At 40.7% G+C, this 27,710-nt stretch overlaps 2 protein-coding genes across 2 annotated transcripts; one reads left to right on the top strand and one right to left on the bottom strand.

Annotated features, from left to right (window-relative positions):
- The first annotated feature begins 1,303 nt into the window (after positions 1-1,303).
- Positions 1,304-18,170, top strand: slc22a31 (solute carrier family 22 member 31). The gene is made up of 9 exons (XM_003445751.5): positions 1,304-1,817; positions 8,726-8,829; positions 8,997-9,151; positions 12,251-12,419; positions 14,096-14,241; positions 14,540-14,648; positions 15,516-15,730; positions 15,877-15,988; positions 16,168-18,170. The coding sequence occupies exons 1-9, from the start codon at positions 1,428-1,430 to the stop codon at positions 16,601-16,603; spliced, it is 1,836 nt and encodes a 611-aa protein (XP_003445799.3). The 5' UTR covers positions 1,304-1,427; the 3' UTR covers positions 16,604-18,170.
- Positions 17,993-27,710, bottom strand: dpep1 (dipeptidase 1). The gene is made up of 10 exons (XM_013271687.3): positions 27,082-27,710; positions 26,801-26,927; positions 24,962-25,094; positions 24,735-24,885; positions 23,334-23,403; positions 22,142-22,318; positions 21,279-21,363; positions 21,079-21,154; positions 20,198-20,333; positions 17,993-18,524 (listed from the first exon to the last, which is right to left on the bottom strand). The coding sequence occupies exons 1-10, from the start codon at positions 27,213-27,215 to the stop codon at positions 18,336-18,338; spliced, it is 1,278 nt and encodes a 425-aa protein (XP_013127141.1). The 5' UTR covers positions 27,216-27,710; the 3' UTR covers positions 17,993-18,335.

Genomic DNA, 27,710 nt, shown 5'->3' on the forward strand with positions numbered 1-27,710 from the left:
GCCTGGAAGAGTCCACTGAGTCAACTTTAATATTTCTGTGTAAATCAGATTTCTGACCTTAATTACCAGCCGTTCTTTAACTCATGCCCGGAGGACTTCTGTCTGCTAACAGATTACATAACACTGCCTCACCTATTTATGGATTTCATTTGATGCAGTTGATAAGGTGAGCTGCACGGTCACAAGGCAAAAAAGCCTGTTTGTCTTATGAGTCACCAGACTGAAAAATACAGATGTTACTCCCACATGTTACTCCTGCTGTTCAGATAACAGGAAACAACTGGAGTAACAAAAGAAGAATTTCCCAACTTTAGGATCAATTAAGTTTATGTTAATTTATTCCATCTAAGTAGTGCAGGGCAGACTGCAGGCATCAAAGTGCAGTTTTGTGTTTTATGGGTTCAAAGAAATATTCACATTTCAGATCTTACAAACTTTAAATCAGTTCATTGTGTAACCCAGCATAATCTTATGTTTTAGTGTAAGAACAAATCATTTTCCTTTGATATCACAAACACTGCTTGGTGTATAAGAGATAAAATATTCTTTATTTTAAAAAACTAAATCTTTTAAAATGTGATTATTTTTAACAGGGACAATGTACATTAATAAGCACTGCTGTAAATGCAACGGACTTAGCCATATGCCAATTTAAATCCATAGTCTCAGAATTGATCTTAAAAAAAACCTAAAAACAAAACAATATATATAATATCAATATTATTAAAAAATAAATAAATAAATTAAAAGAGAAAAAATAAATTAAAACCTACCAGAAAACCTTTACAACAGGGAAACGACAATAGCAGAATAAAGCCAATGCTGGAAAAACTAATTATCAATCAATCTTTTTAACTGAGGTTGAAAGTATTACATGTATTCTGTTCTACTGTTGCACACCAAGTTCAGCCTGAACAATATAAGCCCGCTTCCAGTGCAGTCCTGTCTAACTTAAACTAAGTGGTTGAGGAGCCATGTTGTGTAAAATTGTATAAATAGCACAAATATTGATGTGTTTTAACAAGATTTTGTTAAAGGGAAGTAAAGTGTATCTCTGGAAAATTAAACAGTCAATTCCTGAAAATAGCTGTGAGTTAAGCGTTTCGATGAAATTACAGAGGTTTAAATTTGTAACTTAATGTGAGCTTTCCACCAAGGTAGCTGTTTTCGTGTCAGGTCCAGCTGTGAGTCACATGGAGACATCAAAAGCATCGACTGTTACTGTCAGCTCCCTGGACTCCCGCTGTCTGGGGATTACCCTGAAATTAGTCACTCAGTCTCCAAGTAGCGGGTGTGTCATAAAAGTCGATCCCCGGGGCTGTGTGACCCTAAGATCCGCCCCCTGCCTGCTTCAGCGTCGTGCGGCTGTGCGCTCTCACTGCGTAAAAGTCTTCGGACCGTCTGTTACCGCAAGCTGTCGACTTCAAATGGATTATGAAACTAAGGTTTTCCCTCACACCGGTGGCTATGGGCGCTATAACCGAATCGTGGTCGTGTTCAGCTGGTTCCCCAGTTTCGCCGTCACGCTGAATCTGTTCAGCGACGTGTTTTACACACTCATCCCAGACTCGTACCACTGCAAGCCAGACCCGACGCTGCTGCCCTCCGCGTTCCTCCTCAGCAACTTCTCCACACAAGGGTACCTCAACCTCACCATCCCCTGGGTGAACGGCTCCGGTCGGAGCCAGTGTGAACTTTATAAGTACCCCCCGAACTCCTCGGACCTTTCCGAGAACGCGCCCAGAGAGAGGGTGCCCTGCACCACAGGGTGGGAGTACTCTCATGTAGCGGGCCTCCAGAGCAACTTTGTCACTGAGGTAAGACGCACGTTTATCCCTGGTGTTAATATTCAGATCTGTGGGGGAGTTAGGAGGGAGAGATAAAACAGGTTGTGGGTTTGAGTTACATTTTCTTACCCGGTGAAGCAGTTTCCTTTCACGTGCTCATTTCTGGCCTTGTTTCGATGAGCTGCTCTGTCTGCTTAGCGGCAGGCTGTGTCATGAACATGGCTGATGTGCAGCTTTCAGTCAATATTGACTCAAGTTGAGCAGTTAGCACTTTCTTGTTGGCTTGAATCTTATTGACTGTTATTTATCTGCGGTGGCTTCTCGGGAACAAAGATGAGAGGCCAGCCAGGCAGGGAACAAATGCCTGCTTCATAGTTCATATAAGAAGTGTATAATGATAATACATCTGCCTACAAGGAAGCAGGTTGGCATTCAAATATGCTGCCCTACATGCACTTTTGCTTTTAAGCAGGGTTTAACTGTCTTTTAACCAGTGCCTGAACTCTGACATTAAGCTTAAATTTCAAGCTTCCTTGCTTTTGTCCTGCTTCAGAATTCATCCCAAAGTATAAAAAATAAAAATCCCATCATGGTCACACAAACCCCTAAAACATTAACAAGGGACCTACTATATGGGAAGACCCAGGGTCCTTGCAAGCCTGAAATAAACATCTGCATTAGTTTCCTACCTCTTCTGGAATTTCTGGGTAATTTGTGACATAAATATTTATGAATAAATCAGTTGGATGATTGAACTTGGATTATAGATGCCACTGTCACCCCTTTAGAAATGCTGAAAAACAGTTTTAGTCCACCCTGCAGTGGGACTGGCTTTCACACCACAGAAGGTTGTATGTCAAGGTGTTTGTTTTTGGTTGTTGTTGTTGTTGTTGTTGTTTTTTCCAAGGAGAATTCGTAAGCCTTTGTTAAAGGCGTTGAACTTCAGAACGACCCACACATGAGAAACTGGGACTGTTGTGGAGGACTACATCTATAAGCTGAACTCACTTCTGCTCATTATTAATTTGATCTCTTTATAAACCTATTGCTGTGGATCTCCGCAGCAGTCCCAGTTTCTTCCTTTCCCACCATTGAGTCCTAGCACAATTTAACAGCATGAAACGTGCAGTCCTTAATTTCAGAAACAGCTGGAGAGAGCGCAGCAGCAGCAGGCGGTGCTTTTTACAAATCATGTAATACAAGCTGAGCTCATATGGCTCATAGAGCTCAGCAACACTAATGTGAAGCAGCATGAAGCTTTGCTGTACGTTGGACGAGTGGTTCTTAACCAGTGTGCCACGAGGTAAGCAGGACACTTTGAGGAAGCTACGTTGTTTCAAGCTGATGACGTGGCATCTTAAAATCCCACAGTGACGCTGCTTTAAATAAAATAATTAAACGTAAGCTTGCAGGTAGATGGATGACAATGGATGCATTCATTTAGCTTTTGCTACTTCTACTTAAGCACTGTGAGGAAGGCTGCCAACACCCATGTCTTGGTATGACTCTCAAATGTTTTCACCTGTTGCTAGATCATCCAGACTGGTCTGATAAGACCATCCGCCTGCTGTATAACTTCAGCACAAACCTCATGTAACATAATGATTTGATGATAATATACAGGCACAATTTCATTAAAACAAATGCAAAACAACTTAAATGAACACCTGGACCACAATAAGGCGTCCTAAATCAACAAAAAATCATTCAGGTGCACTGAGACTCGTTAACGTTGAACAAATGACGTACCAATCAAATACATTATTTCAAAATAGAATTGCATAAAAGGATTAATATACAGATGAGTGCAGGTGCACAATTTACAGGTGCACAAACTCCTTCTGTTTTCCTTTTAGCTGTGTGCATTAGTCTTTCCAGACCAGCACCAAGTTCGTTTATCCACTGCTTCATAGAATGAGCAAACATACCCTTCCAATATGGTGCAATACACGTAGCTCTCCTAGCTCGGAGAGATGCCAAAGCCCTATAATTTGTTTGTTTCTGTGTTGGTGTGAAGCCCTCTGGGTAAATTCCCAGCATACATGGTTTGTATTTTAGAAGGACACCTCTGACAGAATGTATTACTGTGCGAGCTTGGTAATCTGGCTTGACCTCTGAGGTGCCTTATCAACACGCAGGTTGAAAACAGTGTGAGGCTGTAAGCAGGCCAAGAGGCTCACGTCAGTCTTGTGTGAGCCAGAGGATGTGATGAGGAAGTAAAGGGTGAGAGGATAATGAAGGTTACCCCAAGGTTGATTGAAAGGCGAAGCATTTTAGAAAAGTGTTACAAAACTAGGATTGCATTTTTTTTTCCTTTTGTCCTGGGAACTATAAAAACTTTAATAAAAAATAAGAAATTGCCGATTTCCGTATGTTAAGAGATCTTGGTTGACATGGGAGATTTCAAACTGTGCAGACGTATGGACACGTCATAGATGTTTTTAGTTAACTGTGGTTCATGGACAGTTCACTATTAATATCCTAATGAACAGATTGTTGTTTACAGCTCAATCATTTGTTAAAAAACTCATATGCGTGACAGATATGGATCTGGGAAGGAAAAGGGGCCCACAGAGACTGCGTATGTGTATGGCCCAGAGTTCTGTGCTACACCCCTACACATGCACACTACATCTGTTTTGTGCTGTAGTATCTTAAAACAACTATCAAAACATGGACAGTTGTGGCTGTTAGCAGCTGATGTGGGGGGTGGGGTATATGAGCAGGACACAGTCATTATGGGTAATTGACCCTGAGCTTGTTCTCAGATTATCATCTGTGTATCGTGCCTTATCACGAGATAAACTACCAGTGATGAGGCCTCTTTGACAAACTGTGGCAGTGGGAAATTAGAAGCCCCCCCCCCCCCCCCCCCCCCCCCCGTTCCTTCCTGAGACCCTGAACACAGCGGCTTCCTCCACTCATGTCGTCATTCGCAAAGACAAAGGACCACTCCAGTAACGGAAAAACTGAGCAGAGTACAACACAGGCGCTGGGTGGAATAACAGTCACTAACCATAGCTGTCCAGCACTCTCCACTATAAACCAACTTGATGAGGTTTTACAGACAGATGTTCACGTTTGCGGCCACTAATGTTTGTGAGGAGCTTACACTGCAGGGTCCAGGCTTCCAGAGGGCCCTTAATTTGTATGCAGCTTTTTTGCAATCACACTGATTGTTTAGTGCATATTTCAAAATGAGTTTGCATCTGTTCAAATGACCATGCAGCAAATATGGCACCAGATGATATTCCTATATAAATGATGCACAGGGAGCAGTTTAGTTTTTACCTTCTGTAGACAGCTGGAAGTCGGTGAGGAGACCCGACTGATCAAAAGGTTCAAGCAGTTCCTGTTTGCTCTGGGAGCTTGGATTAAGTAAATCGGATCACGTCTAATTCACGTCATCGTTCCTTCTTCGTCTTCTCATGTGCCATTAGTCATCATTGCATGCTTTGAAATAACTGACAGTAAGTTCAATTGGAAAATAAGTCTGTGTAGGAAATCATAACAACAAGACCCAGTGGGAAGAAAAAGATAAGATAAGATAAGATAAGATATACCTTTATTAGTCCCACAAGGGGAAATTTCATGTTAAGGCTGCCGACCTATTGCACGCAATGGCGGCGCCATCTAACCCTCCGACCATACATACATTACACAAAAACATCACATGAGGAAGACGGGTCAGAGAGGTATAACAATGGAAAATGCACCACATGAGGAAAGATAAGGAGAAAAAAATAAGGGGTTGAAACCTTGATAGAAATGATCTGTGTTGTGATTCCTCCTTTGGAAAAAAAAAAAAAAAATGCTTGTGCCACTGCGATTACCTTAGTTCCAGCACATATATTGACATAATGGCTTTACTTTTAATAGAAGAGTCCTCTTTTTAACTTAGCACGATAAAGCTCATAAATGTGTGCCATGAAAAACCTCATCTAAAACTGCTAAAAAGTAAATCGTAAGATTAAGTAAAGCCTAAGCAAATTTTATAAACCAGCGTTTGGTACACTGTTTTCACTACCACCATTCCACACAGTCATGTGAAAAAGAACAGAGAAGAGGAAAAACTAAGTATACCTCATCATTCAATAGCTTGAGGAACCACCTTTAACTCAAAGTAATACAAAAAAAGGCATTACTTCATCAGCCTCTCACATCATTGTGGGGGAATTTTGGCCCACTCTTCTTTACAGAGTTGCTTTGGCTCATTGAGGTTTGTAGGTGTTCAGTTATGCACAGCTCTCTTACAGTTGACGTCTGTACTCTGACTGGATCTTGATTCTTTTCTTTTTTGTCTTAGTCATTCAGTTGTCCTGTTCCATGACCCAAATTCCTTCAAGCTTTAGCTTTTGCACTAATGGCCTCAAATTTGACTCTAGAATACTTTGGTGTACAGAGGAATCCATGGTCGACTGCCGTGTGCCCGTCCTGTGCAGTACCTGTGCTGCTCTGATCGTTTTAGACGAAAGAGGCTTTCTTCTGGCAACCTTTCCAAACGAGCCACACTTGTTCAGTCTTTTTCTAACTCTACTGTCATGAAATTTAACATTAACATGCTAACTGAGGCCTGTAGAGTTTCAGATGTAGCTCTTGGGCTTTTTTGTTTTGTTTTGAGGTTTTTTCAGTCTCTCTGAATATTGAACGGTCAGACCTTCGGGTGAATTTGCTGGGACTTCCATTCCTGGGAAGATTGTTGCATCATATTAACGCACACTTTGACGCTTCAGACCTGCAACTGCTAAAACTCTCACTTACTGATGATTAGTTAATCAAGTGCATTTGATTATCAGCACCTGGTTCCTACGTAGACTCTTCATTTCTATGGAAGGGGTACGGGTGCACTTTTTCGTGGGTCTGCATAGAATCATATGAATCATATTCCAATGCCAGGTGCAATTGGACACCACTGACATTGCACGAAATTTGTAAATCCTTACCAAATATTTACAAAAAACTTGATCACACCTAAAATAATTGTCTGATTGTTTAAAGAGCCAGAAACGATGAACTGGAACCATGAATCATGGAACCTGATTAAACTGGTTTAAGACAAAACCGTATCACTTACTCAGCTGACAGATTAACAAAAATGAACAGCTGTTAATGATCAAATGTCATATCAACTTCAGTTGAATCACCCTCCTGGCCCCTGTTTTAATTGTCATTCACTCCACATGATGCTGGTCAAGCGATCCAGTCACACCTGAGCGCATCTTTGTACCATGTCTAAACTGAATTATTTTCAAAATAACCACAAACACGCTGATCAGAAGAACCAATATTAATGAATGACAGCTTGTTGTGACCTCACGTAGTCAGTCATTTTCATTTAGCTCCTTTCTGAGCTTTTCTCACTTTCTTCGCTGTTTCCTTTGATGCTTTGACTTTAGACTGTGTAGCTAGATCCATCTGTAAAATACAGTAAACATGACTTGTGTCTGTAGGAAAGTAGAGGAGATGAGGCCGGAGGGAAAGTAGATGAGAATCTTTCTTACAGGCAGGGACTGGTACTAACCAGGCGTAAAGCTGCTGGCACTTTATTCTAATGTAATAACACTGTCAGCAGGCATCTTAACTCGATTACAAACAACATGATCTACATTCCTGTTTCCCCCACAGACTGCTCTCTGTGCGTTTGACTCAACTGCTATTCTCAGCATGATACATAGTTAGTCAGGTTATGATGTATGCAGCATGTTGGGAGCAGCTCTAATTTGTGCCTTTTAAGTCTTTGATAGAATAATGTTTTATCCATAAAGTATAATTGCATCTTTATGACTGAAACCTTTCGTGCGTAGGTTCTGTGGTGTAGGTGTTTAGCTTCGTTTCTTACCTTTTTAGTTGGTCACTTGTTTTTCATCCGATTGCAATTTTAAATGAAGAAATTGACAGTTTTTTAAATCTCACCATCTTGAGATTTTGGAGCGGGATGTGGAGTACCTCTGGAAAACTGGCTTGCAAATGCTCATCAGAACTGGAGCATAAACATGTTGGAAGGACTGCTGCTAGAATTAACTGCACATTAAATACCATTACCAAACTTTTCAAAAGGCACCAACACCACAAACAGTAGATGGACCCGTTTAGTGACTTGAATTAGCGGATCTATTACCAGAAAATGGCTCGCTGTCAGGACCCATGAGCACCTTTATAATCATGCATAGTAACATGTTGGGCCCCTTCTGCTGGAAACACTCTGCTGAGATTTTAGTCCACGGTGAAGTGATGGCTGCACATCCATGATGTGAATCTGCTGTACAAGAAACCAGTTTGAGATGATTTGACGTCTGTGGCATGGTGCATTATGGGATGGACGTAAATGACAGTACTCCCTTAGGCTGTGCCGTTTAAACCATGATAAGAGCCCAAATGTGCCCCACACCATTTCATCACCATCACCAGCCTGAACTCGTAGGGGCTGGATGGATCCACGCTTTCATGCTTTAAAAAGAAATAAAATAAAATGTGCCGAACTCTGACCCTACCATCATATTGCAACAGAAATCAAGACTCATCACAGCCTCAGAACAGTTCCATCTGTTTTTTGGAAAATGTTCTTTAAACCATAGACATGATTGTGGGAACAATCCCAGTACATCAGTAGTTTCTAAAACACTCAGACCAGCTTGTTTGGCAGGAATGACCATAGAAGTTCAGAGTTGCTTAAATTACCTTTCTCATTCTGATGCTCAGTCTGAACTTGACTCTGTTTACCTGTCAAAATGCAATGGATTGCTGCCATGTGATTGGCTGATTTAGATATTTGTGCTAAAAAGCAGTTCAACTTGTGTACCCAAAAGTGTTTGTGTACACCTGCAGCGTTGTTCAAGAACTCTGACATTAGAGCACTGAATTATTGAATTACTGTCTCACAATTCTTTTTAAACTCATGACATTCATCAGTGTTTGTGGTACTTTTTCCTCCCCTGCAGTGGAACCTGGTCTGCAGTGACTACTGGAAAATCCCCGTGCAGCATATCTGCTTCATGACTGGATGGATTCTGGGATACATATTTCTAGGCACCCTGTGTGACTGGTGAGTAATAACCTCAGTTGATATGTAACTCTTAATAAGATATTAAGAACATAAACACCAGAATAAATGTGTTTAAAACGGTTGCATTAGATCATCATATTTTTCTGTGTGTTGACTGTTTGGGCCGTGTAGTTTCACTTGTACATGTTTTACGTCTGTGTCTTCAGGTTGGGTCGTCGGCGAGGTTTCCTCCTGTCCGTCAGCCTGTCCAGTCTGTTGGGTGTAGCTGTGTGTTTGTCCAGGAGTGTGGTGGTGTTTCTGCTGCTGCGTCTGTCTCAAGGCGCCTCACTCGCTGGGCTGTTTGTGTCCTCATACATCGCCCGTAAGTAATCTTCATCCACATTTTAAAGCTGATGTCTGGCAGTCGAGCTTTCTCACTGATCGACCTCAGCAGCTGAAGTAGAAAAAGGTTTTATGCACTGGTCACATGTTCACATTTTACTTGAGAGGCCAGAGAGTAAATAACAAGTGGCACATGATCGTTACTGTACATCTGTCATGGCATGCTGTGTGCTATGTCATTGAGGGGAAAATCCCTCAGCCTGACATGCTCTCCGGGGTTTTGGTTTCAACTTTAAAGTGTGCTCATCAGCTTCCTGTCTCTTTCTCTTTTATTGTTTTTTCCCTTCTTAAATCATTGAACAAGAGATTGCGATGATACCTGATACTATATCTTTCTATTGAGAAAAATCTGATGTTGTGTAAAAGTTAAATAATGTTAATGTATTTGCCCAGCTAATTATCTGTACACCGTGCTGTGGTGAGCTAATCTTATCAGTGGAAAAGATAGAAGTCCTTATCGTCCGCACAGAAGCAGATCAGAAATCTTGCTCATCCTATCTTTATTTGTGGAGAGTCCTGAAATCAGACTTGATACCTTCATAGTGAAGTCTGGAATTCATGCATTAAAGGATATACTGCAGCATTGCATTAAACTAAATCTCCTCACCTTCAGTCTAAAGCAGTATCTTTGATAGATCACCGTTGTACATGCGTCTTGTTTGATTCTCCAGACAAATTAGATAAGATGCGTTCATGCTTCAAACTCTATGTTAAACTTGACAGCATTTTATTGTGAAAGTTGTTTGGGGACATCGGCGTCACTGTTATTGAGCTCATTTCTAATATCCGTATTCATTAAACTGTGTAGTTTGCAAAGAGAGGCTGTAGATAAATATAACCACCAAGTGTATCTAATCAGTTCAGCTTCCATCATGAAGCCTCTGATAACATGAGGAATAATTAAATAACTTTCATGAAATCACATCATCCGCCAGACAAACTTCCACATTTGTCTGGCCATATAATTACATTAGAAGACTAAAATATATGAGTTGTGCAGAGACATTATTGTGGTCATAATTCCCTTTCTTTTTTCCTCTTTTGGCTGCTCCATTCAAGGGTCGCCCACAGCAGGTCTGCCTCTGCATGTCCTCCTTCACTACATCCATGAACCTCCTCCTGAGGTCTTCCTCTTTTCCTCCTGCCTACATATCTAGTTGATTCTTTTGTTGTTAAATGTTACTGTGTTCACCGGCTAGTTGTGGACTTTCTCCTGCTCGCAGGCTGTGGCAGAAGACTGTCATTAAGACTGTCATTAATCAGAATGAGCAAAGTTGATTTGTTGACAGTGTAAGGGATAATGCACAGAGACGCGTCGATATCTAAATGTAATAAATAGCTGAGCAGTGACCATGGTCCACTTGGTCCAGTCACTATAGTTCTTAAACATGACTATGAGTTCACTGAACTCAGATGGCCTCCACTGTCAGCTCTCAATTCAACAGAGTACCTTTGGGATGTGGTGGATCTGCAGTATCTGTGATGCCATCATGTCAGCATGGACCAAAGTCTCTGAGAAATATTTCCAGCATCTTGTTGAATCTGTCATGAAGCCTTAAAACAGTCCTGAAGGAAAAAGTGGGCCCAACCCAGTACTAGCAAGGCTTACCCAGTGACTGCTAGATGTACAAATATGCTACCATTCAAGACTATTTGGGGGGGAGAAGGAAATTTTTCAATTATTAGAATTATAGCTTCAGTTGTTTGTAGCAGGCACACTGGAGATGGATATTATATTGGTAACTTAAGAAACCAGGCTGTGACTGACAGCAGGCAGGTGACTGGAGCTAAGCTAAGAGGTGTGAAGGTCTGTCATACCTCAGCTGTCCTCTTTCTGTGGGGGCAACTAAACAGCACAAGTGAGCCACCCCACTATGAAAAATCCTCAGTCTTCAGCAGGAGTTTCAGCAGAACTTCTCTGCTTGGTAGTGATTTGCAGCGAGTGAAGGTGGAGATTGTAGATGCATATGAGAAATGGGAGGAATGTGGGAGGCGTACTCCTACATTCCTGCAAGGTCAGGTCGAAATTCACTCCAGGGTTTGTTTTGGGGTTGTTGTTTTGTTTTTCTTTTCTTGGACTGTCTGATTATGTTGCTGTGTGGGGTTAGACCCAGAGGGGAAAGTTTTTGGTTTTTTTTTTTGTTTGTTTTTTTTAATTTTTGGGGGGGTTTTTTGGGTGGTGCTCTTCTATGGAGAGGAGGAAATAATAGCAGGACAGGACCGAAGGCAGCGTAACCAGGAAGTGAGCTCCTCACTACCCTAATGGTCACCCCCACCCTGGCAAAGAAGAGGCATGGAGGAAAAAAACAACTAAACCGATGGGAAGGCGGTTATAGGTCATCAGACACATGCACAGCTTGACACACTCCCAAACAAGTTTACATCCGTCTCCACATTGAAAACCATTTCACCTCATCCTTCTTGCTTAACCTTATGTGCCTTAAAAGAAAAAAAAATTATAAACTTCATATGTAGAAATTTTATTTTGAAAATTTGAGAGCAGATTGTATGGTTTGATGCTGGTTTTCATGTTTTTGCAAGAGGGTCCAACTGCAGGTCTCCCCTGTTGGGAGCTCAGGTCTTTGATGGCAGGATATACTTGAGATAAGCCACTTCCTTTTCTGCCTATGAGGGTTTAAAAGCAGTCTTAATGGTGGTACAGAAGTTAAACTGATTAAACCCTGGATGAGCGGGTGACTGTATCAAAGGTTTAGAAAGTGATAAGTGTAAATAAAAACTAAACAAAAAGGACAGATGTTGAGGGATTAACTTTAAATTGGGGAAAACAAGACTGATTGTTATTGAAATAACCTAAAATGGGACTTTTAAATTTCCTGGCTGTTCCATTTGGTATTTCCTTTTCTCTTAAACCAAACAGGAGGTGGAGGTAGGTGGGGCTTTCACCCTTGCATGTTACATGACCTGTGCTGACATGAAGTTTGAGGACGTGCTACAGCGTGCTTTAGGCATGAGGTGGCTGCCATAGCAACGGGATGAATAGGTTTGCTTTCCTTCAGCTGTGCTCTGATGCTTTGCTTTTTTTTTTTTTTTTTTTTTTTTTTCTTTTTATCTCCCTCAGGGTTGGAACTGTGCGACCCTCCCCATCGTCTGATGGTTGCTATGGTCAGTGGTTTCTTCGGCGTGGTGGCAGAACTGCTGTTGCCAGGCATTGCTGTTCTTTCCCGCGATTGGCCCGTCCTCCAGGCGGTGGCTACTTTGCCTTTAGTCCTTCTGCTGTCCTATTGGTGGTGAGTCAGCTGGTAGTGTTTTTGGAGGTGCACAGGTGGACACGCTGTTTGTTTGTTTTTTTCGATGTGCCGTCCTCACGCCATAACATAATGCGATCTTCGTTCCTGCATGCTGAGCTGCTCCTGTCTCAGGCCTCTTCAAACAAGCCACACCCGAGTTCACAAGAATCTCCATGTTTGTTTAATTATTAACTGGGATATTTTAGTAGATAACCCCCAGGGTTGGTTTGTTTTTTCAGGAGTCCTCACTCAAACTGCTTTTACATGAGACCCTATAACAACAAGTGTTATCACTCACTCAGATGCTATGAAACATTGCCAGGTAACAGCTTAAAGGCCTCAGGAGAGGCTGTGTCATTTTATTTTGCATTGGGAATCTACAAAACTAACATTGTGTGCTCTGGACTAAAAATTGTTCATGCATTTGTGTCATCATGGCTAGACAGCTGAAATGCCATATTTACCAGGTTAGATTTGGAAAAAAACAAAAACAAAAAACTGTCAGTACTCCAAGCAGACATTTTGTATTTTTATTCACCTTACGTTGACTTTCAGACTTAAACTTTAAAATTCTCATGCTTGCATGCAGAGTACTAAATGGACAAGCTCCAAACTATAAATCTTCCAGATGATGCGACAGATGTAAACACACTGCTGCTCACTGTCTTCGCTTACGAGCTCAGATCTATTAGTCGTCTCTCGTACTGAAGGCTGAGGAGGACAGAGCCTTTCAGTCTGTGGCAGCAAGACTGAAACAATTTACCAATCCAGCTCCATTTAGCCGTCTGTGGAGTCTTTTCTGTCTGGCACCATAAGCATACTTTATACATGTATTTACATTTATATGCACTTTGCTTTGGGAGCTGACACTTTTTTGTTAATTATACCAGAACAAATTATAGCTATATGATAAATAAATAAATACTTAAGACCTTCAGCTTATATTTGAGGGGCTGATCAAAAATATTGTATTTACTGTTGACAAATTAAACCATTTTAGACACGGCCTCAAAATTGTTTATACCTTGTTTCTGTTCTCTAATGATTTAATTTTTTTTCCTCCCAGAAGAGGGAGACTATTTCACTTTCACCCTGTTGTTGTCACAGCAACAGCTTCCAACTACAAATACAATAATTGAATCATCTCAAGTCTTATTGAATTTCTGGACATTTCAAGGACATGATGTTGACCACACATGTCCTTGAAACGGCCTTGTCCTTGACATTTGTCTAATTGCACTCGAACCTCAGGTGGAGGGGGAACTGTATATAAACGTGTCTGTAATTCTCAGCTGTAAACAATGTACTGTATTTAAAAGATGGATGGAGCTTTCAGGCTGGAAAGTGAAGCCAATGCAAAATACTTTAAACATGCATTTTTCTCTAATGCCCAGCAGGGGGCAACTCCTACCTTGTACACTGCTTAGTCAATGGGGAAGAAAAATGACCCCAATGTCTATATTTTGTCTATAAAGCAGAGTATGTCTACCTTATGATTTCTCATTTTTACCCACTCATAAGATCAAGTTTAAAAAACACATTAATACAGATTTTCACTTACTTGGCCATAACATGGTGACTAAAGCACTTATGTTGTTGCTGTTTGAGATGTCAAAGCCTTTTGATTTGCTATTGATCTTTGTGATAGATAATAGCAGGGGGTTTTTTTTCTACAGCTGTCCGTCAGTATTTCCAGAGTCTCCTCGCTGGCTGCTGGCCACAGTTCAGATTCCTCAAGCGAAGAGGAGCCTTCAGGAATTCTCTAAAAGAAATGGTGTTTTTCTACAAGACGACCTCTACCCTGGCGAAACCCTGCTGTCAGGTACACACACACACACACACACACACACACACCTCTCTCTAGGATTTCTCTGCAGGCGTGTACAGTTTTCTCCTGGTTGTTGAAACACAGGTGCTAAACCTTAAACATGAAGCATTAAGAGAGGGAAAAATCTGGACCTCTCCAATTTCTAAACCCTGGTATTTCGTTGGTAGAAGCAACACATATTTCCACATCAAACTCGTGGGGTTTAACTTTGGACATCCTTTGTTTTGGGTTTTTTTGGTTTTTGTTTTGTTTACTTTTTTAGTTAAAATGATTTCCCTGTTTCTGGTTACAGAGATTGATTCGGTGTACGGCGAGGACAGTCAGCCACGATACCACACTGCTCTGGAGCTGCGTCGGACTCGCGTCATCTGGAAGAACTGCCTCATACTCGGCTTCACCTTGTGAGTTTTCACTCTTCATGAAATCAGCGGTCACGAGTCAGGGGCGCTACAGTTAAGTCCATAAATATTTGGACAATTTTGGTTCTGTGCATCACCAGAATTAATTTTAAATGAAACAACTCAGATGGAGTTGAAGTGCACACTTTCAGCTTTAATTCAGTGGGTTGAACAAAAAGATTCTTTTTGATCAGCAGTGGGTTTTTCCTTGGATCTCTCCGATGGTGCCATGTTTTGCCCAGTCTCTTTCTTATTGTTGAATCATGAACTCTGAACTTCAAATGAGAACTCGAGTTCCTTTTTAAGTGATATCGAGATCCAACTGGCAGTAATCAGACCTGAGTGTGGCTGGTGAAACTGAACTAAGCTTTCTAAGAAAAAAAAAAAAAAGTAAGAGTTAGTTCATGATTTAGCAAGGAAGGCAGCTACTTTTCCACACAGGGCCAAGTATGTTTTGTGAGCTTTTTTCCCCTTGTTAAATAAAGGGTTGTCTTTGTCTAATATAAAAAAATGTTGACCTGAAATGTGGAAATGTTGGAAATATGTCAAAGTAAAAAATGAGGAAGGGGGGGAAATACTTTGTCATCAGCTGTACACGTCAGTGGTTTGTTACTTTGTTATCGGTTGAACAGAAGAGGTCAAATTAAAGGGGAAACAATTCATTTGTTTTTGTTTGTGTTGCTATGGCATCAACCATGAGGGCAGGAAATGTACAACTAGCTTTCCATATTTGCTGCGCTCAAAAACCGCAAGCGCCATGACAGGTCCACAGAGCTAGATGACCAGAGATATTCCCTAACGGGTAATTTTTAGGATTTGAGGTACCCGCTTTCAACCTGATTATTCTATTTTTTTTCCTTTGCCATCCAGATTCATTGGAACAGGCATCCAGTACTGCTTCACCAAAAACCTGCACACTTTCTCCAACAAGTTCTACTTCAGCTACTTCCTCCGGGTGGTAACTGGAGCGCTCGCCTGCATCTTCCTGTGTTTGTCCATCAATCACTTTGGCCGACGTGGCATGCTTCTCCTCTCTGCCATCATCACTGGACTGTCTTCACTCCTGCTGCTGGCCCTAACACCATGTATGTAACATCCACACAGGCCCATAAGATCTACTGTAAATTCCCTTCAGAGTTTCCTTGGTATCCTTTAAAAAGTTTTGGATCACATCCCAGAAAGTTTTTCACTCTGTGGTTTTAATGACACTTTTGATGTTTGTGTTCGACAGACCTGCAGGGCGGCCTGGTGCTGGTGCTCTCCGTTGTGGGTTTGTTGTTCTCTCAGGCTCTCGCCATGCTCAGTGCATTCTTCACCTGTGAGGTGATGCCAACTGTAGTTCGGTAAATGTCTCTTTGTTCTCGATTAAACTGAAAATAGGACGTATTGATGCCATTTGCTGCAAAGTCGAAAGGAAGTTTTAAAGTACAAAGGAAAAAAACAGGATGAAACAAAGTAGCGTGCGATCTTTTCACCTTGGTGATTTATTCTCCTTTTCCTGTGCTTCCTCTCTCTCTTCCAGAGGTGGCTGCCTTGGCCTGGTCCTGGCATTGGGTTGCGTTGGCAGGGCCGCCTCCTCCCTGATGGAGCTCCAGAACAATGGTGGCTATTTCCTCCATCATGTTGTCTTCGCCTCCTTCGCTGTCCTCTCCGTCCTCTGCATAATGCTTCTACCTGAAAGCAAACGGAAGCCACTCCCAGATTCCATGAAGGACGGCGAGAACCAGAGGCGACCACCCCTCTTCCTGTCGCAGCCCACCAGAGACAGCCTCCCTCTACTGCATACGCGTGCCCCTTTGTCGGAGTACAACCCGGATAACTACTCCCGCCTGGTGTCTGCCACCAGGAAGATGTTGACTAAAGATTCTTTGCCTTACAGGATTGCTGTTCCTGCTCATCCCCCTCTGCTGTCAAACAATGAAACACAGGAACCAGAAACTCTGAAAGATGTGTCTTAAATTTAACCCTTCTCCTCCTCTTTACACTCTAGCTTGAGGGGATGAGTCGAAATGTTACCTCTGACAGGCTATGATAAGCCTTCAGTGGAAGGGTCGGTGACTAGCTCTTCATAACTCATCTGGAGAGCTGGATGCACTTTAGAGCAATGGCTCCAACTTTGTCAGTTTTCATAAATATTTCCATCTGGTCTCTTTACATTTTGTTACTGTGCAGTGGCGTCTTCACACACGGATCCAGGTCCACCGCTGCAGAACGATGGCCTCCTTTTGCTGTATTTTGTCAGCCTTTTCTGAGGTGTAGGAATATGTTGGTACATTCCCAGTGCAGCTGGGGTCACACTGCTCATGTCTGTGGTAGGCATTCAAAGCAAACTGGCACACTCCAGTGTTACCAGAGGAGCTCTCTGTCATGTAAAGCCCTTTGTGTGCATTTCTCAGTAACACAGGAGTTCTTCATTAAGTCTGTCTGCCTGACTCGCCAGCAGATGGCAGTGCTGAGTGAGCTAAAGATCACCAGAGCACGCAAGACTATTCTTGTGAAGCACAGCAGGGGGCGCTGAATGATGCACTGAAAAATGATCAATTATAGGTGTTTTTTGTTTTTTAAGGCTTTGTGTTTCCTGTGCAACTAACAAGCCTCATTGTCCTTTTGCTGATGTTAGGATGTGATCAGTGTGGATAAACACAACCATTACTTTACCATTACGTTTTTCTGTCTTCATGCTCCCTCTATAAACCACATCTATTACCAACTATTGCATTAAAAACTGTTCTGTTGTTTTCAACTTAAAAACTGGAAGTGGCTATATTTCAAGATGCACTAACCACAGCAGCTGCTGAGGGAAAAGCACGTCTGTGTCTGGAGTGCTTCAGCTGAAACGCAACAACCTCGTGGAACCAGTAGATAGAGATATATTTACCTTTTTCTTTTCTTTTTAAAAAACGGTTTGTTTAATGTTCTTTTATGTTTACTAGTGTGGATGTTATGTGTTTAAAGCCTTTAGTTTTAACTGTGAAATGAGATCATGTCTTCAGCCGTCAGTGTCGTTGTGTGATAGTTTACTGTTTGTGGATACATAACTTTACCTTCAGTGAGCAAACAAAGGTGCTTGTGTTGGAACTACAGTTGGTGGCGTAAGCTTTTAAAACCTAATGTTTTATTGTGTCATTGTAAAGTAAAATGTGCAGAAGCTGAGTATTAACTTTTTAAGGAAAATAATCTAAATCATTTATTTATTTTTTTTTCACTTCTCTGTAAACCAAACTCAAAACATCCAAATCGACAAAACTTCTTTTAAAAATGTTCAGTGATGGTGTTTCTCTCTCTGAACACTAGATGGCCCTGTTCACTTTACAAAACAAAGAAATGTACTGCTTAGAGTGCAAATGTTCACATGTGCGTACTCAGATTATAGTGTGACTTCATTATTCAACCAGAAAAAAAACCCTGTTTACAGTCCTGCCCATAAAAAGGCACCCTTACTTCTTTTTTTGTTTTTGTTTTAAATGAGATAAAATGGATGAATTGAAACTCTGACTCAGGTTTAAATAAACTTTAATAACATAATTTGTTTGTCCATCTTTTATACCATTTTACATTTAATATAATTGAGTCTTAAAGCTTTAAACTGCATTAGGGGAAATAGTTGTGCAGTAGTTTCTCTCAGCGGTATAGCACTACAGTTCAGGATTTAACTCATGACTTACATACAGTAGGTTCTACAGCTACCCATTAACCAGTTAATGTAATCCAAGCCTGGAGAGCCAGTGTAATCAGAAGCGCCAGTGTACTGAGCGAATGTGCTGATCCGCTGGATCCGGTGGTGCTGGGGTATCCGAAGCTTGTTCTGCACGGGTTCTGCACATCTTCGTATGGAATGGGAACATCATCCGGGATCACGGCGCTCATGCTGTCGCGGACCTGACACACAAAGATGAGACCGTCAGGCAGGAGACAAAAACGCTAACGGGTGTACTCACTGTGAGCCCATCTGCTATTCAAGGACATTGTTTAAAACCTTCTGATGTAGCCACCGAGTAGCTGTCAACACCAACATTATTTATACACGCACAATTTTAAAAAAGCTCAGTGGTCTTTAGATGATCATTGATAGTTTAGAGATTGTATTCAGACATATGTCCCAGTGATCCACATGATTATCTATAGTGCTGTTAAATTTGAGTCTATTTAGTCAAAGAATAAAACTATAGTAATTCAGAGAAACTGGTAGGTGTGGTTTCTGGGGATGAGGAACAATGACTCACGATAGTTAAATGTTATAAACCCCCCCCCCCCCCCCCCCCCCCCCATTATGAGCCGTTGATGCTTATCTGGTGCTGTAAAGTCAGCTGAGATGCAGATATAATTCGACAAGTCATTACCTAACCGCAAACATCTACGTTTTCGGTTCAGTAATGACTTTGTGAATTGCTGCTTGTCGCAAAGGACTTTTGTCTCAAGACAACCTGCAGAAACCAGCTAGTGCAAAAACATATGTGATGGATGTGATTGGAGGAATTATTATTAAACACCTTACACCCAGAACCATTTTAAAGGAAACCATCATGATGACTCGGATCCCCACAGCAGCTCTTTGATCGGCCTCACACATGCAAAGAACTCACTCACTCCTTATCTTTTTCACTTCTGATCAACTTCCCTTGAATGTCTACAGTAATGCACCGTTTTAAGTTTAAGATAAACATCCAGTCTAGTTTTTGTTGCGGGCATTAACTTGGAGGAGTGCTGCTCTTGAAATGATGATATATCCCACGATACTGATAGAGTTTGACATCATGCTGAATAAAACCAGGATTTTGGTTTTTACGACTTTTGCAGCTGGTGTAAAATTTATTTAGTTGAACTGATTTTGTTTTTCAGCCTTGACTGAAAAACAAAATCTGCGACTTAAAAAGACCCAAATTTCAGCCCAACCCTGTGCACTTTTGGTCCTGTAACAAAGAAAATTTCCATTTTATGATAGTACAATTCTGCAGTTGTTGCAGGAAAAAAATGATTTTGAGGGGTTAGGTGGGAAACACTCTTTGTTTTTTAATGGAACGACAGATCTGCTAGCGTCACTTCATCAACCAGCTCAGAATTACAATCTGGAAACAACTGCTATATCAGATTTTATTGCTTTAAGGTGTGCTGAGTATTTTATTCTTTCTTATCGTTGCAGAGGCTCAGATAAGGAGGCTGGTATCACTGTCATGTTGGTTTAAATGGATGGAGTGAAAAAATGTCTTAACAGGTACTTTTGGTTGCTCTCTCTAATTTCCCCAGGGGGAAACAGACCCGTATGTTTGATTTGGCCAGGTGCCCTTCCTCCTCACATTTATCCAGGCTTGGGATCAGCACTGGGAGTGCGCTAGCTTTAGTCCTCTACTCTCAAACCGAAGAGCTTTTGCATCTAAGGTAAATATGTTTACCACTAAACAAGCCAATCAATCAAACACAAGTGCAACCAACTTGACCAAGCTTCTTCACACAGCTCTGCAAATGATACATGAACCCATGAAGTGCATCGAGCTTTAGGTTATTTGTGTGTGTGTGTGTATTTGTGTGCGTGCATGCGTGCATTTATTCCTTACCTTCTCAACCTCGCTCATGACACGGAGCAGGTTATTTCCAAGAGCAGCTTTGACTTCCTCATCAGTCCATCCTCTCTTCAGCAGTTCAGCCACCAAATTGGGGACCTTGGACACATCCTCCAAACCCTCAGGTACTCTAAGAGGACAAATTTACAACCAGCCAGTTAAATCTGATGTAAAGTTAAGTGGATTTTTTTATACAGCACTGCCAAAAAGCAGTACTATATTTAAAAAAACAAAAAACAACAACAAAAGCACCAACATGTTGCTTCCAAGGAGCAACATGCTTTTGTTTTTTTCATCAAGACAATTTTAAATATGATACAGATCCAACTACCCAAGGGGCAAAGTTACAGTACTGTGGAAAAATCCTGAGCCACTCCTCATTTCGTCATATTTTCTTTCCAATGACTCAAACTTTCTTGCAGTTTTTAAAAGTGGTCTTGAGCAGTAGTTCTCCAGGCTTTGTGAATGTTTTTCAAAGTTTTTCTTTGGACACTGGCTGCTTTTTCCATGCATCTTCAGTCCAGTCCTTGTACCTGACCATTTTCAGACCATTTCATTGCTTTTTCTTAAAGCCATGTATAACACAGACCTATCAATCATTCAAGAATAAAAGGAACTTAAAAGGATGAACCAGTATAGAGACTTATAGAGAGAGTCTTTGTTATTAGCACAAAAACACATCATTTGTTCTAATTTCTTTAGATGAATCTCTGAAAAATGCCCAAGATAATAGTTTGACAGGAGAAGAAAGTGCTTTTGCGCCAACAAGGTGATTCCCAAAGAGCTATTAGCAAAAGACTTTGATGCATCTCTCCACGGTGTGCAAATGTCTTCATGTTTCAGTGAGATGTTGCTAAGTTTATGTGGGAACCCACCTGGGAACGCCGTCATAATCTCCACCAAAGCCAATGATGTCTGCCCCGGCCACTTTCTTTATATGGTCGAAATGATCTATAATAAAAGCAACAAACTTGAGAATGAAGTGAATGGAGAGAAGATGGCTTTGAGAATAAAAAGATAAATGTTAATGTTTGACTGGTTTACAGCAGATGTGATGGTCACAGCAGTAATTTACCTGCGACATCAGACAAACTAGCGGTATTGCTGCAAGTCACATAGTCATTGTAGAAGTTGACCATCACAATTCCTTTAGTTTCATTCTGGAGAGACAGACTGGTGTTAAATGGCTCTGATCTACTGCAGAGAATGACAGAAAGTTAAGAAAAGCATCAACTGGGCCAGGAAATGCACGTCCCAATAATCTGCATGAGTGCACTGACCTCTGCTACGTTTCCTGGTTATAACTTTACGTGTATCATTTTACAGTGCTGTACAATAACTTTCTTGTCTTTCGCTTTCTTTATTGACTTTAAGAGGGAAGTTATCATTACGCATCATTTAACTTGATCCATTTACAGCCATTTGCAGCTCATCTGTTGTATAATGAGCTTTTATGGATGTGTTATCTAAGACCCCAATCAGCAGTTCAATGTCAGTTGGCTGCGTGTTTTACTGCGATCAGGTGATCTGTTGATGCATTTTGCTCCCCCACATCCAGATCACTTACAACATCAGTGGTGCACTTAGGCCCAGTTTTGTGTTATCTCTAAAAGATGACAAAAGCTAAATATTATTCCTATTACACTCCATTAATTTGATGGAACGTTTCAGGCAAAAGGTTGTGGATGCTAACCTGTTAAAGTACAATATATTGTTATAATTTAAACCGTCTATTTGCATTGTGCCTCCTCGCTTTTACTCCTACCTTTCAGATGGTTTCAACTTTTTGAGGAGCGAACACCAAAGACGATGCAATAATAGAGAGAATAAAACAATAACCATGTGAACTATTCATATACTACTGCTGATCTTCACGTCGGAGGTCCTCAGCCTTTAGGTTGACCTGCCGTTTCTTTCAGTCGTGTCTCGTGAACTCACCACTCGTCTCAGGACGTCATCGGGGACGTTCCTCTTGTGTGGACAGATGGTGTATGCGGAGGAGTGGCTGAAGATGACTGGAGCTTTAGACAGGGTCAGCACCTGGTTCATCACCTCCTCACTAACATGAGCCAGGTCGATCAGCATCCCGAGGCGGTTCATTTCCGCAATTACTTGCTGTAGTGAGAACGCACTTTGGTTACTACTGTGGTTGTAATAGTTTTGTATTTTCTGATTACTCCTTATTTGTATTAGTTTCAGTTAGTTTCAGTGAGGGTTGGGAGGATGTGCCCAGTGTTTCAGCTTTGATCTTTTTAAGTATTATTTTATTTAGCACATATGCTCAGAGGTGAGATCTAAGAAAATCTGTAAAGCTATTCTCAGGCTTCTTTTTTATTCAGCTGCTACTTTCAATTTAAATACTTTACCCCATTCATTTAATAATAATAACAACAATAATTAGTTGTGCTTTCACTCACATTATAGAGTCTTTTACTGTTTTCAGATTAAATCTAATTAAGACCCAGAGTTGATGGGAACTAGCTGCCCCACATCACCGAAACATTGATCATTAATTTGTTTATGTAATCATGCGTCAGCAAAAATTTTCTTTATTAGTCTGCTGTTATCTAACGCCATCACAAACAGCTCCAACACTCCCTCCACCTCACCTCATTAAGCTCATGTGTTATCAGCAGCAGAGATTTTTACACCAATTCCACCAGTATAACCTCTTGCAGTAAATTTTATTTTCTTTGAAGTGCCTCAGAAGAAACTTTGGATTAATGTTGTTAAGCTATAAAACATAATAACGGAATACTTTTTTATTGATACTCTGTCTGTGTTTTCTGATGCTGCTTTTCAGAGTTAATGAGGTCATGGTTTTTACACATGGCTGTCAGCAGTCCGAGTTGTGATCTCTCCTGATCTCTTGCATATATGGTGACAATAATTTGAACCTCAAATTAATCTCTCCATCAGGCCTGCAGTCAATTATTATCAGTCTTGTGTAAAAGGCCTCTTAAATAGTTAACATAAAGAGATTCTCAAACATTTTAAAAGTAGGGATTTACCATTTACACAAGGTCAGCTTTAAAAAAAAAAAGGGAATAGGAATAAAGGTACACAAAAGATGTTAATGTGTAACATAGTACTCCCAGAAATAATGATTTCCCACGTTTGTATCACTGACCTTGCCAAAAGAAGAGAGGCCTTTATGCTCCGATGGCTCTGACCCAGTGTCCACGAGCCAGTTATCTACCCTGTGAATGAAAAAACAAGTGTTTGTAAACATGCAAAACTTAAGACAAAGAACAATCTGGAACTCATTTTAAGGATGAGCAATAAACCGAAGTGTTCATTAACATTTAATGAAACACTGAAAAAGATGTACAAAGATATTTTAAGGCCTTTCTCCATGATTTCAGACGCAGTAGAGATTTAAAGGTCACTGTTCGCTTTTGTAAAGATTATGTAAAGTTCAAACAAAAACAAAAGAAAAAAGAATTGGTAAAGCAATTTAGTGATATAGTTTAACATCTTCCTGGAGGCCGATGTTCAAACAAACAAAAAAACAACCATATTTGTCACATACACAATCATACAGAGTACAACATGTAGTGAAATGCTTGTGTCCAAGCTGCAGACAGGCTGCAGACGTAGCCGTGCCATTCCAGGGCTTCCAGGGGGTCTAGCCAGTACCCTTACTGGATCCTCAGCTGCACTGAGTAGGAGATGCTCTGTAACATGTATAGTGACAATAAAAGGCATTCTATTCTCTTTCTGTTTCCTAAATTTAACCAGCTGTTGGTTGCACCTGGTTGGTTCACTGTTGAGGTAAAGCATATCAGTACAAATTCACCTGCCAGTGAATGTGATACTGCTGCCTGAGTGGGCCTGCAGGAATCCCCCGTGCTCTCCACAGCTCTAATGCAACATCTGAACCTTACTGAGGGCTCAGTTAATGAATGGAAACAGTGCAAACACGATCCAGAGGAAGTTATTGTTCACATAAGACATCTCTCGATTCTTTTTCACATGAATTCATTATTGGAACCGTCACTCAATGACACAGCACCTAACTCTGCATTTTCTGTTTAATGTTGTGTAGTTGTAATTTGGATAAACATTCATCTAAGTAGGGAAGTGAAGGCATGTGACTGAGCATATCTACTCAGCTGAAAATACTTTACAGAACTAGAACTAGTAGCTACTATATTTTCTGCATGGAAAACATATGTCATATAAATATAGAGGCTCAGTTTCCCAGACTAGTTCTCAAAAACACTTTTCAGTGAAGATGTTGATTGAGTTTGTCATTGTGATGGATTCTTGTCTGTGACCAGGCTCGATCCATGCCTAGCAAATCACTGCAGCTATTTTCAATTTGCTTAGCAAAATATAATGAAACGATGTGTTTATCAAGACTTTTGCGCAGCATTATAGTCAATCAATAGAAACCCGAAAACAACTAACTCATTGTTTGTATTCTCCTGAGAATTCAAACACATTTCTTTATATAAGTAACAGCAAATGTATTGATCTTTGAGGTCACGTTCTGACAGACGCCTTAAAATGTGGTGGTGGCTCTTACCAAGGTGTGTTGCAGGAGTGCGTAAGTGTGAGGTAGCGCACCCCCAGCTGGTACATGGTGCGCAGGGTCCCCAGACTGCTGTCGAGTGAGTGACCACCCTCAACCCCAATCAGACTGGCGGTCTTATTCATTTTAAAGGCATCCAAGATGTCTGTGCAGACATGACAGTTAATGTGTGATACAGCCAGGAGAAAGACAGCTATGAACTGTCGAAGTCAGTGTCTCACCTTGGCTACTGGTGGCAAACATGAAGATTTCGGGGTATTTCTGACACATCCTGTGAATCACGTCTATCTGCTCCAGAGTTTGTCTGACAGCGTCTTTGTACTGAGTGTCACAGGGGACGTATGCTGCCCAGAACTGAGGACCAGAGCAAAGTATGTACTACGTATGATTAACTTTCAAAGTTAAACAAAGATGAATAAAATACAATCATATGCACAATGCTGTAAAAAGGTATTTGCCCCCCTCATCACATGAATGGTAATATTACACAAAGATAATCAAGTAAATACAAAAAAACAGTTTTTAAATGATGACTTCATTAATTAAGGGAAGGCCTTTCAAAGCCCTCGACTTTACAGACTGACAAATTGTTTCTTTGCTGTTTAATTAGATTGTGGCATGATGTGTTGCTTGTTGTGATCCTACTTGTGTTTTTCAGACAACTTCTATTTAAGACATTTCTTGATTCAGCAGCATGTGGCTAACTCATCATTTAATTTGTAGGTGTGGGTGGAGGAGGCTTAGTGTCTTCTTTTTCATGTTACTGATTGTGACTGGTTGCTGGAAGCTAATGACTGTCACTGGGAAAATGATTGCTAAAGGCCAAGTCACGCAAGCCTACAGATCAGTAAACACCAGTTGCTAGGGAAATTGTGCACATCTTAACCAGTTGATTAAAATTTCCTTGTGATTGGTTTGGTCACTATGATATTGCTGCGGTCCTCTGTAGTTTGCATGGAAGTGACGGACTTGTGTGCGTTGAGTCAGCAACATCATGGGACCACAACCACACAGTCAGTGTCGACTGTTTGCCAGGAAGACATGAAGTGTTGGCTGCATGGGGTGTGATACACACCCCATGCAGCCAACACCTCTTGCGCAATACACATGGCATCATTCAAGAAACTTTAATAGAAATAAACTATGATAAAAAAATAAATAAATAAAACAAAACCAAAAACGTTCATGGTCCAATGTTTTTTGTATAAGTTGGGGATTTGAATTCTTTGAGTGTATCAAAAATTTGTCTCGATCTAATTTTCGTTCTCATAATAGTTGCCTTTTTAAAAGAATATTATTGAATCTTTAATTTAGGTTCTTATTTTCTGGGCTTTCTTGGAATGAGTGCCAGCTCTTCCACTCTGTATTAATATAAGTGTCCTTCTTTTCCCCGTTTCCTTCCCCTCCATGTGGTGTAACACCTTCCTTCTGTTTTTTCTGTTTTCCTCCTTAATCACTTAAGTCACAACTAGTTTTTATCTTCATACTTCGTGTCTTTTTGTTTCAGTTATGTTAGTTTCAACATCTCCTGTTCCTTTTGCAAAAAGCGGTTTCCATTAGTGTTTTATTTTTTCCTGTGAGTATCTTATTTATGTTCAGCTGTTTTTGTTACCCTTCTCTGTCCAAACCTAAATAAAGCTGTCTATGTGAACATATACAGCCCCAGTCGTCCTCCTGGTGTCCTGTGTGTGTTTGTGTGTAGACGTTTTAGAGATTAGAAATTAACTATCAATATTTGCCTGTTGGTTTTGGACTCGGTCTCCTGTGCACTCCTTGTACAACTCTGTACAACTGCAATTAAAAACAAAATGTATTGACACATAGATTTTTTGAGATTTTTTAATCTCGGGATGAAATGGCTGGCTTCTGTGCTAATAATATATTTAAAATGAGAGTGTAACATGACTTTTTTAAATGATCAGTCTGATTCAGTTGTTACGTTATTTTGTGAAATGTCTCCAGTGAGGAAGGTTTGTAGATAAGCTGTGGAAACCCATGAATAATGAGCACTTTTACACTGAAAGTAGGTTTTTCTTTAATAATTCCTCCTTCATGTGTACCTGAGCACCCAGTCGTCCATCCTTGATCTTAGGGATGTTGGTGTGAGTGTTTGCTAGTGTGTTAAGATCCACTTTGTTCAGCTGATTGTTGAATTGTGACAGAAGCTGCCAAGGCAAATCATTGTGACTGGAAAAAAGCACAGGAGAAAGATCATATCAGGAAAGAAGTGAGCTTGTTTTATTGGTTCAGCATTATGAATTTAATTTGCAACTAGACTTCCATCACAGATATTTACACACTAATCACAAATAAATAAATAATGAAATAAAATTTCACTTACCCATCAATGAGTGGCGTCTCTGACATTAACTGCAAAGCTCTGGCCATGTATTCGTTGGGATCCACAGCCAAGGTGATGGCGCAGGAAGTGATCCAGAGCACCAAGCATGAAGCCAAATTTACCCTGTGCAGCATTTCTTAAAGTTTAAACGCACTAAATAGATTCCTGTCTTATTATTTGTTTGTCTTGTTTTATCCTGATAACCAAATCAAAAATTGCAGTGGTTGAGCCTCTCTTTGACCTTGGAGTAATCTTAATCCTTGAAAAAGGTCCTTGAGCGGATTTCTTACTTCAGTCTTTTTGTCTGTTGGGATCTTTACAGATTTTCACTCCAGATTTTTCTGTTTCAGTTGTTTATATAGTGCCAAATCACTACAAAGGTTGCCTCAAAGTACCTTTTATTGCAGGACTACTCTTTGCTCCTCCTATGTGCTGAGTAAGTTTACAGCCTCAGCTATAATAAATGCAGCTCAGTAGCTTACTAATCTCTGCCTCTCTTCCACAGCATGTCTTTGTCCTGTCTTCCTCCCCTCACCCTCAACAAATGGACACCTATTCCTGAGCCTATTTCTGCTGAAGGTTTCTGTTTTGTAAAAAGGAGCTTCTTCCCACTGTAGTCTTTGGTCATA

The sequence above is a fragment of the Oreochromis niloticus genome, linkage group LG1 (assembly GCF_001858045.2).
Source record: "Oreochromis niloticus isolate F11D_XX linkage group LG1, O_niloticus_UMD_NMBU, whole genome shotgun sequence".
Classification (NCBI taxonomy): domain Eukaryota; kingdom Metazoa; phylum Chordata; class Actinopteri; order Cichliformes; family Cichlidae; genus Oreochromis; species Oreochromis niloticus.

What these genes read in the sequence shown, in the direction of transcription:
- slc22a31 (XM_003445751.5), top strand. Translation starts at nt 1,428, where the DNA reads ATGGATTATGAAACTAAGGTTTTCCCTCACACCGGTGGCTATGGGCGC. An exon ending in TGTGTCCTCATACATCGCCC is followed by an intron (nt 9,152 to 12,250) that starts GTAAGTAATCTT and finishes TATCTCCCTCAG; the next exon opens with GGTTGGAACTGTGCGACCCT. An exon ending in GCTGCTGGCCCTAACACCAT is followed by an intron (nt 15,731 to 15,876) that starts GTATGTAACATC and finishes TGTGTTCGACAG; the next exon opens with ACCTGCAGGGCGGCCTGGTG.
- dpep1 (XM_013271687.3), bottom strand. Translation starts at nt 27,215, where the DNA reads ATGCTGCACAGGGTAAATTTGGCTTCATGCTTGGTGCTCTGGATCACT. An exon ending in GATTATGACGGCGTTCCCAG is followed by an intron (nt 20,334 to 21,078) that starts GTGGGTTCCCAC and finishes TTGTCCTCTTAG; the next exon opens with AGTACCTGAGGGTTTGGAGG. An exon ending in TCATGAGCGAGGTTGAGAAG is followed by an intron (nt 18,525 to 20,197) that starts GTAAGGAATAAA and finishes TTTGTGTGTCAG; the next exon opens with GTCCGCGACAGCATGAGCGC.